This window comes from Melospiza georgiana, chromosome 11, assembly GCF_028018845.1.
Source record: "Melospiza georgiana isolate bMelGeo1 chromosome 11, bMelGeo1.pri, whole genome shotgun sequence".
In the NCBI taxonomy this organism is placed as follows: Eukaryota; Metazoa; Chordata; class Aves; order Passeriformes; family Passerellidae; genus Melospiza; species Melospiza georgiana.
In genome coordinates, this window is record NC_080440.1 from 991238 (window position 1) to 1005061 (window position 13824).

The 13824-nt window shown below is 56.7% G+C and overlaps 1 protein-coding gene across 5 annotated transcripts in view; it reads right to left on the reverse strand.

The window, feature by feature from the left end:
• The window catches only part of GRM7 (glutamate metabotropic receptor 7), a 160692-nt gene extending 152821 nt beyond the window's left edge, over positions 1-7871 (reverse strand). For 4 of the 5 annotated variants that reach the window (XR_009115079.1, XM_058032117.1, XM_058032115.1 and 1 more), the window contains exon 1: positions 7333-7870. Coding sequence is in view for 4 of the 5 variants with exons in the window: in XM_058032117.1 (XP_057888100.1) it covers positions 7333-7842 (510 nt within the window). In the remaining variant the exon portion in view is untranslated. Of the gene's footprint in view, positions 1-7332 lie in introns of all 5 variants that reach the window. The other variant, XM_058032116.1, reaches the window with a different exon arrangement.
• Between the last annotated feature and the right edge of the window lie 5953 nt (positions 7872-13824).

A 13824-nucleotide genomic window follows, 5' to 3' on the forward strand; every position in this document is an offset into this window, starting at 1 on the left:
ACAGATTCAGCATCACACCCAGCACAGCTCCAGGATCACACCCAGCACAGCTCCAGCATCACACCCAGACAGCTCCAGGATCACACCCAGACAGATCCAGCATCACACCCAGACAGATTCAGCATCACACCCAGCACAGCTCCAGGATCACACCCAGCACAGCTCCAGCATCACACCCAGCACAGCTCCAGGATCACACCCAGCACAGCTCCAGGATCACACACCCAGGCAGCTCCAGATTGCCCAGCCTGTGAGCTGGCAGTGGCCCAGCAGGGCATTGCCCTGGGCTAAGGAGCGTGCCAGCTGCCTGGGCTGTTGGCACCCCTGGCATGGCTGCAGGGGCTCTGTTGCTGTTCCTGCACAGCATCCCCCTCCAGCACCTTCTCACCCTGCAGAGCCAACCCCAGCCTCCCCACATTCTGCCCTGGTTCCCAGCAGCTTCAGCCTCTCCTCCCTTCGCTCTCCCCTCACGGGAGCAGCCGAGCCCCAGCACAGCCTGCTGCTGAAGCCTCTCGGGTGGCTCAGCATTCCTAAACCACATCTTTTCTCTATTTGTCACCCATGATTGATTGTTCTGGGCCCTAATATCATCTTAATGTGGGACAGGCAGGACCAAAATGCCACACAGGTGCCAGGGCTCACCCAGAGGTGCTCCATCCTCTGCTCACCCAGCACAGCCCAGCACAGCCTGCTCCTTCCCAGCCCAAGCCCTTAGCAAGACCTTAAAGAAACACATTTACAGTGTAAGAATGCACAACAATGATATTTTTGTCTGTCTATCTATCTATCTATTCTATCAACACCCACATATCCAACCGTGCTCAGAGGCATTGAGCAGAACCATCATCAGGACAAAATCCTGTGACCTGTGACTGCTCCAAGCCCTCCCCTCCACCCCCACAGCTCAGGCCATCCTTTTCCCACAAACCCAGCCCAAAACAGAGCTGTTGGATGTGCCCTGCATGTGCAAACACGGACCTGCAGCACCTCAGGAGCACAGGGCACTGCCAAGGGGAGCTCTCCAGGCTTCTCCTCTTCCCAGTGCCAGCCAGAGCCAGGCAGCCCAAGTGCCTCAGCGATCCCAGGGGCGCTCTCCAGCCAGGAGCACGTCCCAGGGCTTGGGGAACATTTGCCAAGCTCATTTCAACAGGCTGGGAAGGGAGGCACAGCCAGCATCACCCGACAGCTGAGCGAGAGGAGAATGCCCGGCACTCACCCAGCATCTTAATGCTCTCCAGATCCCAAATGACGCAGCAAAAGTGTCCTCAGCACCACAGCCACAGGGGCCGGGGGTGCCCTCTGTCAGCCAGGGGCACTTTGTGCCCCCAGAAGGGGTGGGAGCCCTGGGTGTGCCCGGGGTGCCCCATCCCGCACCCGACACCGGCTTTGCTCCAAAGCACGGCCCACGGAGAAGGACACCCCCAGAGCAGGCACTGCACCCACCCAGCATCCCCTGTGTGAGCAGGGCACACACGGCCCATGGTGCCCTGGGGACAGCGAGGAGCTCCAGCCCACCCCGAGAAGGGTCAGTGCCTGCTCATGGGGCAGCAGCCAGGGCTGCAGAGCCCTGCAGGCTCAGGGCTGGGCTCACTGCAGCCCGGGCAGCACAGGACACTGCCCAGGAGGGAGCGGTGGCCACGGTGGGACAGGGCCACCACCTTCCCCTGTCCGTGCTCCAGGCCAGCAGCAGCAGCAGGCTTTATTGCCATTAAAGTGGTGCTGGTGGCTCAGGACAACTGCACTGCCTCAGCAGAAGGGCCTGGGAGGAGCTCATGAATCACCAGGAAGGAGCAGAGCTCTGGAAATCCTTGTTCTCCTTTAGCTCTCTCTGCCTGGCTACCCTCTCACCCCACTAATGGCCTGGCTGTATTGGATTCCACGCTCTCCAAACAGCCTTCATTACATGCATGGTATCTCCCAAAATTATGATAAAATTCATCATGGTCCAGTGTCTGGGACAGTCAGCATTGTCACTCATTGAGATTAATTTGAATACCACTATAAATAGAAATAACAACATCTGATCTTATGAAACACTATTGTGCTGGATGGTTTTAATGCCTCCAAGCAAAACTCATTTAATAGAATAAAATATGGAACAGAGTACATGTAGTTTTGTAGTATTACTGTTATGAGATTCCAAAGCAGATCAATAATTCTTATATAAAATTAATGCCTTGAAATGATCCCTCCATTTGTCATTCCAGAGAGGTCACCTTACTTTGTTTCAAAGAGCAAATTGGGAATTGCACAAGTGAACTTGCTGGAAATGTGTTCTCGCTGTCCCTGCACCCCCTGGGCCAGCCCCAGTTACCCTGAATGCTGTGCCCGTGTCCCTCCCTGTCCCTCTCCATGGATGAGCATCCCTCTCCTGGCAGAACCACTCTCCTTCCAAATGACCCTTTGCAGCCCCTCCTGCCTCGAGAGAGACACTTGAAAACAGATTAAGAGCCAAGATTATTGCTCAAATTGAATTCCGCCTTGTCGGGAAAATGAATTTTACCTCCCAAACACAGCGTTCCAGAAAAATGCCTTCCCAGCACCTCCAGCCTCTCATTAGTGACTCCCCATGTGGAATTCCTGAAGGGAGGATATTCCCGGCCTTTTGTTTATCCAGGAAAAATCAGATCCCACCTCTCTGGAGCAGCCTCACAGCTGAGGCACAGCCCTGCATGGTCAGGGTCTGGCACACATCAGGGCCTCACCACAGCAAGGACAAATACTTAGGGGCTGCTGAAATGAAAGCTCATTAAAGAACACAAAACCCCTTTTTTTTGGGAGGAGGCAAAGAATTAAAGGTTGCTGTTTCCTATTTTCAGCTTTTTGTTGCATTCTCTATGTGAGAAACCGAAAAAAGATGGAGTTTCCTGAAATATCTTCTCTAAAATGAATCATTACTCCACTGCCTAAAAAGTGTTGTCCTGTTTGAAGTGAGGAGAGAAAAATGCAACAATCAGGTCAGGATTAATAAATTAGCATCCAGGGAAAAACCCTGCTGAAATGTGGGAGATTTCCTCTCGAGCCCCAGTGGGATCCCAGGTTCATTCCAGCAAGGAAACCTCCCCAGCAGCTCCTCAGGGCAGGGTCAGCAGGAGGGGCTCAAAACGTGGGCTGGGAGTGGAAATTATCTCCCATGGAATGGGATCCCGCATTCCTGCAAGAAACTGAGATGGAGGAACAACCATTGCAGACATTTTCCTGGGAATCACAAGGAGTTTCTAGACACTGATCAGATCAGCAGTGGGGAACTCATCAGGAAGCAAACACTTCTGAGGGATCTGATGGAACCATGGGATCACACATGGTTCTGTAACTCTCACACAGCCCTGCCCTTCCTCCCTGTGACCGAGGAGCATTCCCAGCAGGAGCAGGCTCCAGAGCTGCCCTTGCTCCCTGGAGCAGCGGAATGCCATCCCAATCCATCCCAATCCATCCCAATCCATCCCAATCCATCCCATCCCATCCCCAGCAACCCCAGCCCGACAGCCTCCCCCAGAGAGCCTGGCAACAGCGAGTGCATTTTGCAAGAAAAGAGCAGCATCCAACTCAGAGCTGCACTTTTAAGATCCCTTCCTTTCCAAATAATCTCATTTTTGTGATTACTGTGTCTGGAGCAGAAGGCAGGACTGCAACTGTCATCTTCCTCCTTCGGCAGGAAGGAAAGGCAGCCAACACCCCCAGGGAGATCAGGGATGTTCCAATCTGCACTCCCAGCCTCCCTGCGCTGCCTTGGCCCACTCTGCTGCACAGTTCCCTGGAGGGGCTCGGGAACAGCCCCCTCTGGGCCACCAGAGCCGCCCCTGATGAAACCCCACGGGGATCTAGACAAGAACAAAATTATTCTTGATTGACTCTTTCAAATTGCACCCACCGAGGACACAAACCTGAGGCCGTAATTTGCTCATTATTAAAGCCCGTCAGGAGAAGTCTGCAGGGAGCACAAAAATAAGTGTAGGGAGCACAAAAATAAGTCTTGCAGCATTAAAAGAGGAGTCAGGGTGCTGATATTCCCCATATTGCATGGTTCTACTCCCGTGAAGCACCCTGGCCATTGTTTTATCACGGAGTTCCATTTGTAGGGAAAGCTACAGCCCTCCAAAGGAACAGCATTTTCTCCAAAGCAAAACCAGCAGCCTAAAAGCATCCTGCCTGAACTCCCTGGTGCATTTGGAAGCAGCTTTCCAAATTATTTTGGTGTTATTTTTAGGAGGGATATTTAATTTATGACCGGGCCGCTATTTACTGGTGGGCACTGATAGAATTGTGTTGGGAAGACGTCCCTGCCTTTGACACACGTCCTAGGGAGCCAGCAGGAGCGCTGACCAGCCCAGAGTCTCGTTTGGCTCCATCAGCACCAGCCCTTCGGCCGGGTTCAGCAGGGCTCTGTGCCTGCCCCATCCCTGAGAACGCTCCCAGCCCAGCTGTTCCCAGCTGCTTTACCCAGGAGCAGCTCCGGGCTGGCTGAGGGCAGGGCTGCAGAGCAGGGCAGGGGCAATCACAGCAAAGCCCCAGTGCCACGGAGACCCCCACCGTTCCCCAGCCCAGGGAAGCTCCCCCAGCACCTGCAGCAGAAACTGCAGGGATGAGCTGCAGCCCCAGAGCCCAGCCCGGGCCCTGCTGCTGCTGCTGCACCTGTTGGCTTTGGCCGAGGCTGCTCGCAGCCCCTGCGCCGGGAGGGAGCTGCAGGCACCGCCAGCACTGCCTCCCATGCAGAGAGGAAGATGAAGAGCCTGCACGGAGCCGGCCCCTGCTGGGGAGAAGCGCCTGGAGCAGCAGGAGCTGCCTGAGGAAGCCCCGCTGTGCTCTGGATGGGTTATGTATTTCTACAGATACAGATTTACACCCATTTGCTCCCTACAGCAAGCACAGCACAAATACTTCTCTCCCAAGATATGTCAGAAAAGCACAAACTGCATTAGGATTTCTTTGCAGGGGCCTCCACAGAGCCTTTACCTACCAGATGTGAGGGAAAAGCCAGTTTGGGCATGCAAATAAGCGTTCAAGAGCCATCCACCCTCCCTTCACCCACTGCCCCAGGCAGCAAAACCCACAGTGACCCCTGAGGAACAAGCTGGCTGCCACACTCAGCAATTTCAGAGAGTTCTGAGGTTAACAAGATTTTTTGTGACTGGTACTTGGTTTTCTTCTTTCCGCTAACTTAGAGCTTCTCATCCACCCACACACAATGACACTTAGCTGTTGAACAGGTCTACTTCTCCTCCTAAAATAGTTATTTTCTATTTCTCTGTGGCTGAGCATGTTCTAAATTGTGTTTTGAAGGAGGAGAGGACAACAGGGAACAGTTCTACAGCATGAAAGATCTGCTTCAAGGCAGCTCATCCAAGCTGTAAAATAGATGTTCAATAAATTCCCTCAGCATGGGCCAGTTCCTGCTTTCTGGATGATCTGGTTAAATTGCAATTTTGAACAGACGCTTAGTCACAATACATTAAAACATTTAGTTCATATAAATATCTCTACATGGAAAAACTGTCCAAATATCTGATTTTCTGACAAGCAACGTATCACCAGAGGCTTTGCAGGTATTGTGGCATTATCCTAAGGGTGCCTCGGTTTCCCTCAGAATGGATGTCAGTGCCCCGGGCTGGCGGTGGGATGGGAGCTGGAGTGGCAGAGCTGCCTCCTGCACGCTCCTGGCAGCGGCTGAACCGGGGCTCGGGCTCAGGTGAGCCGGGCTCAGGTGAGCCGGGCACAGGGGGCTCCGGGCACAGGAGGCTCGGGCACAACGTGAGCCGGGCTCAGGTGGATCCGGGCACAGGGGAGCGGGAGCAGCCGGAGCGGGAGGCACGGCACGGTGAGGGCACACAGAGCCGGGGATCCAGCGCTGAACTGCAGCCATGCGCTGCCATCCGCCGCGATGGAGCGAGCACGGCAAAGCAGCGGCTCGTGGGTGTGATATCACGCAATAAAGATACCAGGGAAATGCCCGGGCACGGCTCAGGGCAGCATCGCCCCGCTGGGCTCGGCCGGGGATGGATGGCACCGGCAGCAGATGGGAGCGGGAGGCTCGGCGGCTGCTACAGCACCGAGCGCCTCTGCCGTGAAAGCCTCACAAGTTTCCAGCTGGGAAACGCGGGGGATCTCTCCGCCCGCTGCACAAAAATAAAAAAATCCCTCCACCACCTTCCGCATGCGAAGGCGTAGGACAGGGAGCGAAGAACTCCGCTGCTCACGATGCATCTGGCGGCGCTTCTGTCACTGTCACCGCACCCGCGATCGCTGCCGAGCAGCACCCGGCGCTCGCTTGGGGCCCGGCGGCTGCTGCGGGGCCCCGGGGGGACACCCCGGCCCTGGGGGACACCCCCTCATCCCGGGGGGACACCCCGGCCCTGGGGGACACCCCAGCCTCGGGGGGACATCCCCGCCCTGGGGGACACCCCCTCATCCCGGGGGGACACCCCCTCATCCTGGGGGGACATCCCCGCCCTGGGGGACACCCCCTCATCCCGGGGGGACATCCCCGCATCCCGGGGGGACATCCCAGCCCTAGGGGGACACCCCGGCCCTGGGGGGACACCCGGCCTCGGGGGGACATCCCCGCATCCCGGGGGATCCAGATGGCCCCGCACGGCCCTGGGGCAGGGGATGAGCGGGGATGACAAATCTCCGTGCTCCACACCCAGCGAGGCGCGGCGCCGGGGGCGAGACGGGCGCGATGGCAGCGCGAACGGGGGAGAGGCGAGGAGGGGGAGAGCGGGCAGCGCTGCAGCGCATCTCCCCCGCACACACACACACACACACACACGCACACGGCTCTGTAATCCCCCGGCTCTGCTCATCCCTCGCTCCTCCCGAGCCCCGGGGCTGAGCCGCCCCCGCTGCCCCCGCTCTGGGCTCGGGAAGGAGCCGGCACCGAGCCGGGCAGGCGCTGGGCGCTGGGGCTGCCCCGCACAGCCCCGGCTCGGCCGAGAGAGCCCCTCCTGACCCCCTCCCGGCCCTGTCCCGACCCCCCGCGACCCCCGGGCCGTGCCCGCACCGCCGGCATTCGGTGCGGGAGCGGAGCGGAGCCGGCCGTGCCCCCCGGGATCCGTGCGCCCGCATCCATCCCCGCCGAGCCGCGGCTCTCGCTAACGCAAACCCAGCGCAACCAGCGCTTCTTCTCTTCCTTTTTTTTTTTTTTTTTTCCTTTCCTCTTTTCCCTCAGGCATTGCTTCGTGCAAATGGGGCGATAAATCCAGAAAGCGCCACGCACCGTGGAGAAGGGAGAGGGCGGCGGGGAGGGGAAGCAGCTGCTCCGGAGGGAGGCGGATGGAGCACCTGGAGAGGCACGGGGGGAGCCGGGAGCGGCGGAGCCCCGCGGCACGGCCCTACCTGGAACAGCCGGAGGATGTTGGCCACCATAATGGACACGGAACTTCCCGACGCCCCGATCACTCCAACTACTTTCTCCGGCTTGACGAAGACGGGCGGCTCGCCGTTGGTGCACCTCACGTCGGAGGTGTCCTTCTGGATGAGCGCCTGCACGAAGGTGAGGGACTGCTCCAGCGCGTAGGTGTCCCGGGAGCAGGTGTCCAGGATGCGGGCGCCCAGCGTGACGTTGGGCAGCAGGTCCGGGTCGCTGTTGATCTGGTCCAGGGCGTAGAGCATCGCCTCCAGCCTGTGGATGCCGTTCTCCTTCTTGATGTCCCCGCAGGGGGAGCTCGGGGGGCCCTTGGCGTGCACGGGGAAGAGGCCGCCCAGGGTGATGTCCCCCTCCAGGCGGATGGAGTGGGGCGCGTACATCTCCTGCCCGCGGGCCGCCTCCCCGAGCAGCAGCTCCAGCAGGCAGCAGGGCAGCTCCAGCAGCGCCAGCAGCCGCAGCACCCTGCCCGGCCGGCCCATGGTGATGCCGCCGCCGCCCCCGGGCGCTGCCCCGCGCTCCCCGGGGGCCGGGCCGGCCGGGATGGGGTGGCCGGGGGAGGGCTGCGGGTTCGGCCGCCCTGCCCTGCCCTGCCCTGCCCGCCGCGCTCCGGCACCGGCACTGGGAGCGCGCCGCGCCGCTGCCGCTTTAAACGGGCCCGGCCGCCCGCCCCCCGCCCGCCCCCCGGCCCGCCCCGCTCCGCCCGCCGCCGCTGCGCAGCGCCCGCCGCACCGCTCCGCACCGCCCCGCACCGCCCCGGCCGGCCGCGGGCACGGGCACCGCCGTGGGCACCGCCGTGGGCATCGGCATGGGCACGGCACCGGCGTGGGCATCAGTGTGGGCATCGGCACGGGCATCGGCATGGGCACGGGCACGGCACGGGCATCGGCATGGGCACGGGCACGGCACGGGCATCGCAATGGGCGCGGGGATGGAGCCGCGGGGTCCCGGCCCTGCCCGAGATGGGGCTGGCGGCCGTACCGGAGCCGCGGCGCTGCGGACGGGGGCAGCGGGGGAGCGAGGCGGCTCCGCACCCTGCGCTCCGCTCCCCGCATCCCGTACCCGCTGCCCGCACCCCGCTCCCCGCAGCCGGAACCGGAGCGGCTCGGGCGGCGCGGCTCGGGAGCGCCCGCCAAAGGCGCTGCGCCGGGGATGCTCGCTCGGCCCCGCCGGAGCAGCGGCAGCGGCCGGGGCAGGAGCAGCCTCATCCTCCGGCGGGGAGCGCAGCGCCGCGGGGCCCGGCAGTGCCGCCGGGGACAGCCGGGGACAGCCGGGGACAGCGGGAGCGCCCGGGCAGCCCAGGGCGTCCAGAGCATCGATCCGGATTGTGCCATGGGAACCAGAGCCTCCGCCCGCCGAGGTGGGTACCAGTAGAGCGGTGAGGAGGAGGAGGAGTTTGGATGTAACCCCGTACTCCCAAACCCGAAGAAATGCAGCTGAGCTCGTTCTATTTTAAGATCTCCAGACCCATTTTTCTTCTGCACGCCCAGATCTCGAGGATGCTGGAACATCCTGGTTTTGTTCCCTTTACTCCAAAACTCTAAACACCCAAAGGGACACCACCACCTGTTGCCATTCCCTCCTGACCAGCAAATCCACGCCCTGGCGCATTTCCAATCACAGCCAATGCAGAACGCATCTCTCACGTGCTCCCACCAGACCAAGCACATTTTTTGGAGACAAACTTTAATTTCTCCTTCATAAATACCAGACCAGGGGTAGCTGCTGTTCATTCCATGGCCTCTGACACACTCTGGGCCAGCAGAACCCGTGTGCAGGAACCTGCCCAGTCACAGGATCACAGAGTGGTTTGCATTGGGAGAGACTTTAATGATTGTCTCATCCCACCCCTGCCACAGCAGGGACCCCTCCCACTGTCCCAGGTGCTCCCAGCCCCAGTGTCCAGCCTGGCCTTGGGCACTGCCAGGGATCCAGGGCAGCCACAGCTGCTCTGGGCACCTGTGCCAGGGCCTCACCTCTCTCAGATCACCCACACATCTTAGAAAAGTGCCTCCCCTTACACTGCCAGCAACAGAATGGGTGGGGTTGGAAGGGAGCTGAAGGACCATCCAGTTCCTCAGAGATCTTCTGTAGTGCTGTCAGACTCCCACCCTCTCTGCCAGGGCGGTGGAGCTGAACCAGCCCCATCCCCATCCCCATCCCCATCCCCTGCACACACATCCCCGCTCCTCACATCACCTACTGCACATGGAATTTCCTTCCCAGTTCTCCCTGGTTCCCACCAGCTCCATCCCCTTTTGCATCTCCACCCAGGGAGAGCTCTTTGGTGCCTGTTTACCTCTTGCTCACTTAAAGCTCCTCAGTCAGAATCTTGCTTCTTATTCTCATTCTTATTCTTATTCTTATTCTTATTCTTATTCTTATTCTTATTCTTATTCTTATTCTTATTCTTATTCTTATTCTTTCTGAGTCTTGTGATTGGAGCCTCAAGTTTTCCTCGAGTGCTCAGTTCAGGAAGGATGCGGAAATAAATCACTTCTTCTAATAAATCCCATTGTTTTGCTGGAAGTCACCTCATGATTTTGAAAGATGCAGCAGATGCACCAGAAGAAAATGACAGTTTTACAGTAAGCAGATATCTTTATTCTCCTCCTGATTTTATTGGTTGGAGCCCTGAAGCATCAAAGATTATTCTGATTACATTACACAAATTGATAGAGCAATCACTGCTCTGGATCCTCCTGATATCCACGAGAGTGCCCAGTCTCTCTCCCGCTGTTGCTGAGCTAACAAGGACCACTGGACATCTCCTGGAAACCCTGTTTGTCCCTTTGCAGTTTCCTGCCTTTGGAGCTGAGCTCTCCTTCTCCTTGTACCTGAGCCCCATCCCCTCTGCTCTGAGCTGCCCACACCCAATCTGGCCCTCTCAGACAGGAAACTAAATATAATAACAGCCTGTGCATCTCTCACTGCTGTGCTTTCCCTGGGAGAAATACCAGCCTCGGATCTGAAAGGCCTTTTCCAACCAACACATTCTGTCATGCTGTGATTTCCTTGGCCTTGCTGAGCACCTGGGGTGAGGCAGCGCTGACTGAACCCAGCAGAGAGTGTCACACCTGTGCTGGGCAGCATCTCCTGTCCCTCTGCACCTAAAGGATGCCTGTCCTCCCTCGAGCCCGCCTCGAGGGCCACTGTCACCTTAGGACACGAAGGAACACAAGCACACACCGCTGTTCTCAAGGTGAAGGGAAAAGGGAAGTTTATTTTGTGACTCCAGCATTTATAGATTTCCAGAAGTGGCAGTGGGTTGGAGGGTGACAGTGCCACCTCTCCAATGACACTGCACAAACCAACAGTCCATCAAATTTCTCTTCTTCCATAAAAGGGTGCAAAACAATGAGTTATTTACAGAAAGTGTGTGAGAAAGTTCTCTACAAGAATGTCAACATCAGAAGGCTCAGAAAAATCTTAAAAAATCAGGGGGACAGACCACAGTCAGCATTCGGCACTCAGAGCATCCAGCACTCAGAGGCACACTCATCAGCTCCTGAGCAGAACCGAGTCATGGCCATTCCCCCTCTTGGAGCCATGAGTGTTTCCCCTTACCCTCAATCCCAGGAGAGCTGCAGGTAATCCTCGAGGGCTCAGAGGTGATGCTGGTGCAGGAAAGCAGCCGTTTATGTCTTTAATGGGGCACTGGCAGGAGCAAATGGAAATGGGGGAGTCACTGCAGTGTGAGTTTGTGTTTCACTCCCCTGAGTCACTCGTGTGCCCAGCCCAGCTCCCAGCACAGCTCTGAGCTCCCAGACCCTGAACACATTCTGTACTTCAGCCTTGGGAGCTCTGCCCTCACCCTGCTCAGGCTGAGAGCCCTGGGGTGAGGGTGAAGCCATTCTGCTTTTCTCAGCAGGGAACGACACACCAGGGAGCTCAGCCTTGGTCTGATGCTCTGCTGCCCCTCCAGGTGTGCCCAGGCACCCAGAACCAAGATCCCACCCAAACCCAAAATCCCACCTCCCATTCCTGAGCCTTTGCAGTGCTGGGGACACACTCCATCTCCCCCTGGACAGATTTGCTTCACCAAAAACAAAAACCCAAAAACCGCAGAACAAACCAAAAATTCCTCAGAAAAATAAACCAAACCCAACAAACAAACCAAACCCAAGCCTGATCTTTTTAGCAAGAAAATTTGTTCAGAAGTAAACACTGGTTAAACACATCCAAGAGAATATTCAAAACCATTTCTTAACTTGCCTGTCAAACAAGACTCAGCCAAATTTCTCCTGGATAAGCAAAGACTTTGCCAGAAAGGAAGGGGCTCATTTCTGGCACCCTCCAGGGTGTGGTGTGATCTCCAGCACAGGAGGATCCACTGTCAGAGCTGCTGTATAATTAAACATTGCCTTCATCTGGGCAGCTGGCAGAGCAGACACTAAATCCCATCACAGCCCAAAGAGCGATGGGCCAGAAGGAAGGAGGAATAAAACAATCCCTCAAATATTGGTGATGTGGCAGAGGCTGCCACGCAGGCAGAGGTCAGCCTGGACAACTGTAATGGACGTGGTACAAGCAATTAATTTGTTGGGTGAAGTCAGGCTCGGGAAGGCAGCCAGAGCTCCTGCTTATCTGCTGCTCAGAAAATAATGGATTTCTGGAGCAGAGGCCAGTGAAAAGCTCAGATCCTTAACTCGGGCTTTGTTGCTGCTGTTTACAAAAAGAAGGTGTCAGTGAGGCTCTGGTTTCCAGGGAGGACAGGGGACAGCAAATTCTCCTCAGGGATATGGTCGCTTAGATACCTCCCTGGATCCTTATTTATGTAAGGGAAACATTACTTTTACAATTGTAGCTTATTGAATTATAAAATATTAAAATATATTAAAATTATAAATAGATTGTAATTTATAAAAGATATGAAGTTATTAAATCTACAAGACATTATGGATTGTTTCCAGGACAAGACTGCAACGAACAGGTTGTGCTAAATGAACTCTCTGGGCCTGATTCTCTGCAGCAGCACTGGCGTGACCCTGTGGAAAAGCAAACAGCTCTGAGAGCCAAGCTCAGCCATCCTTGGGTGCTCTCAGAGGCCCTGAGCATCACACACAGAGTTATCTTCCACCTGAAAATAACCCATCTCCAGGGACCCTGTGCCTCCTGTGCCCAGGAAGCAACAGGAGGAGGATGAGGAGGAGGAGGAGGCCAAGCTGGTGACATCCAGGCTGGACCTGGCAGTGCCAGGCTCACCCTGGGTTGGAGATCTGAAGGTGGATCTCAATGACTTTGTGCAGGACGTGGTTGAAGGGTCCTGGAGCAGGGATCAGGGAAGGACCAGAAGGGCAGGGGAGGAAGGCCCTGCACCTACCAGGAGCTTTTGGGCGGTGTTGCACCCCAAAATTGCTGCACTCTGCAGCAGTTCCCCTTGCAGAGCAGGAGCTCAGTGCCTCGGGGACACGAGGCTGGTGGCATTTCCCAGTGCCCAGGGGAAGCTCCCCAGTGCAGCCCCATCCATCCCTGCCCAGCCCCGAGAGCCACGCAGCCCTTCCCGAGGAATGGATCAATCACTTACACAGGAGACACCTTCCAAGTGCTCCTTGGAGATCACAAATCTTCCAAGCAGGCAGCTCTATTAGATGGGCACTTCAGCCAAATCATTAAACTGGCTGCCACTCACAGGGAACAATAACTTCTTCTTTCCAAACACTTATTATTCTCTGTTACTTATTTACTAAGAGTATTTTGATTCTCTTAATGCTTGGAACATCTTCCTGCACTGCTGAATTAGAAATGATGGAATTGCACATTCAGGATAATTAAATAAGACAGCTTTCTCCCAATAATAATAGTGTTGTAATGTCAGACAATAAAGGGACCCAGGCAGCTCAGGCAGGTCTCCTCCTCCCCTTCTGGCTGTGCTGCCTGGACTTTTGCAAGGGACAAAGTGGCATTAAAGCTGATGGAATCACTCAGGATGCTCTCGAGAGGCTTTTCCCTCCCTGCCATCAGCGCCCCTTTTCTGTCCTTTGCAGCTTCACCAGATTTTAAACACTTAAAAGATACTTGATAGATTTTCCCCCCGCAAAGAACACAGGCAGAAAACGCTTTATATATTTCTGAAAAAGCACCTTGAACCAGTGCCATCTGTGCCAGCCCCTGGTTAGGGCACTTGGTCCCCTTCAGGGGAGATGGGCACACGGCTCACCCTTGTGAAGCTTGGGGTGTGCTGCTCCTGCCAGCCCTGAAACTGCTCAAACATCTCCACGGCAGGCAGCACCCACCCTGCAGAGCCCAGCACGGGCAGCACCCACCTGCAAACCCTGCAGACGAGTCCCTGATGTTCTGCCATTGCTGCCCAGAGGTTCATTACTCTCACTGACTCTGTTTTCAGTAGCAGGGTGTGCACAACAGCACAGGGACTCTCTGAGGATGACTTGGCCTGGATCAGAAAGGATCTGTCTGCAATCTGCTCCCAGGGCTGATCTCACACCAGCAGGAGAGGCCTGGAC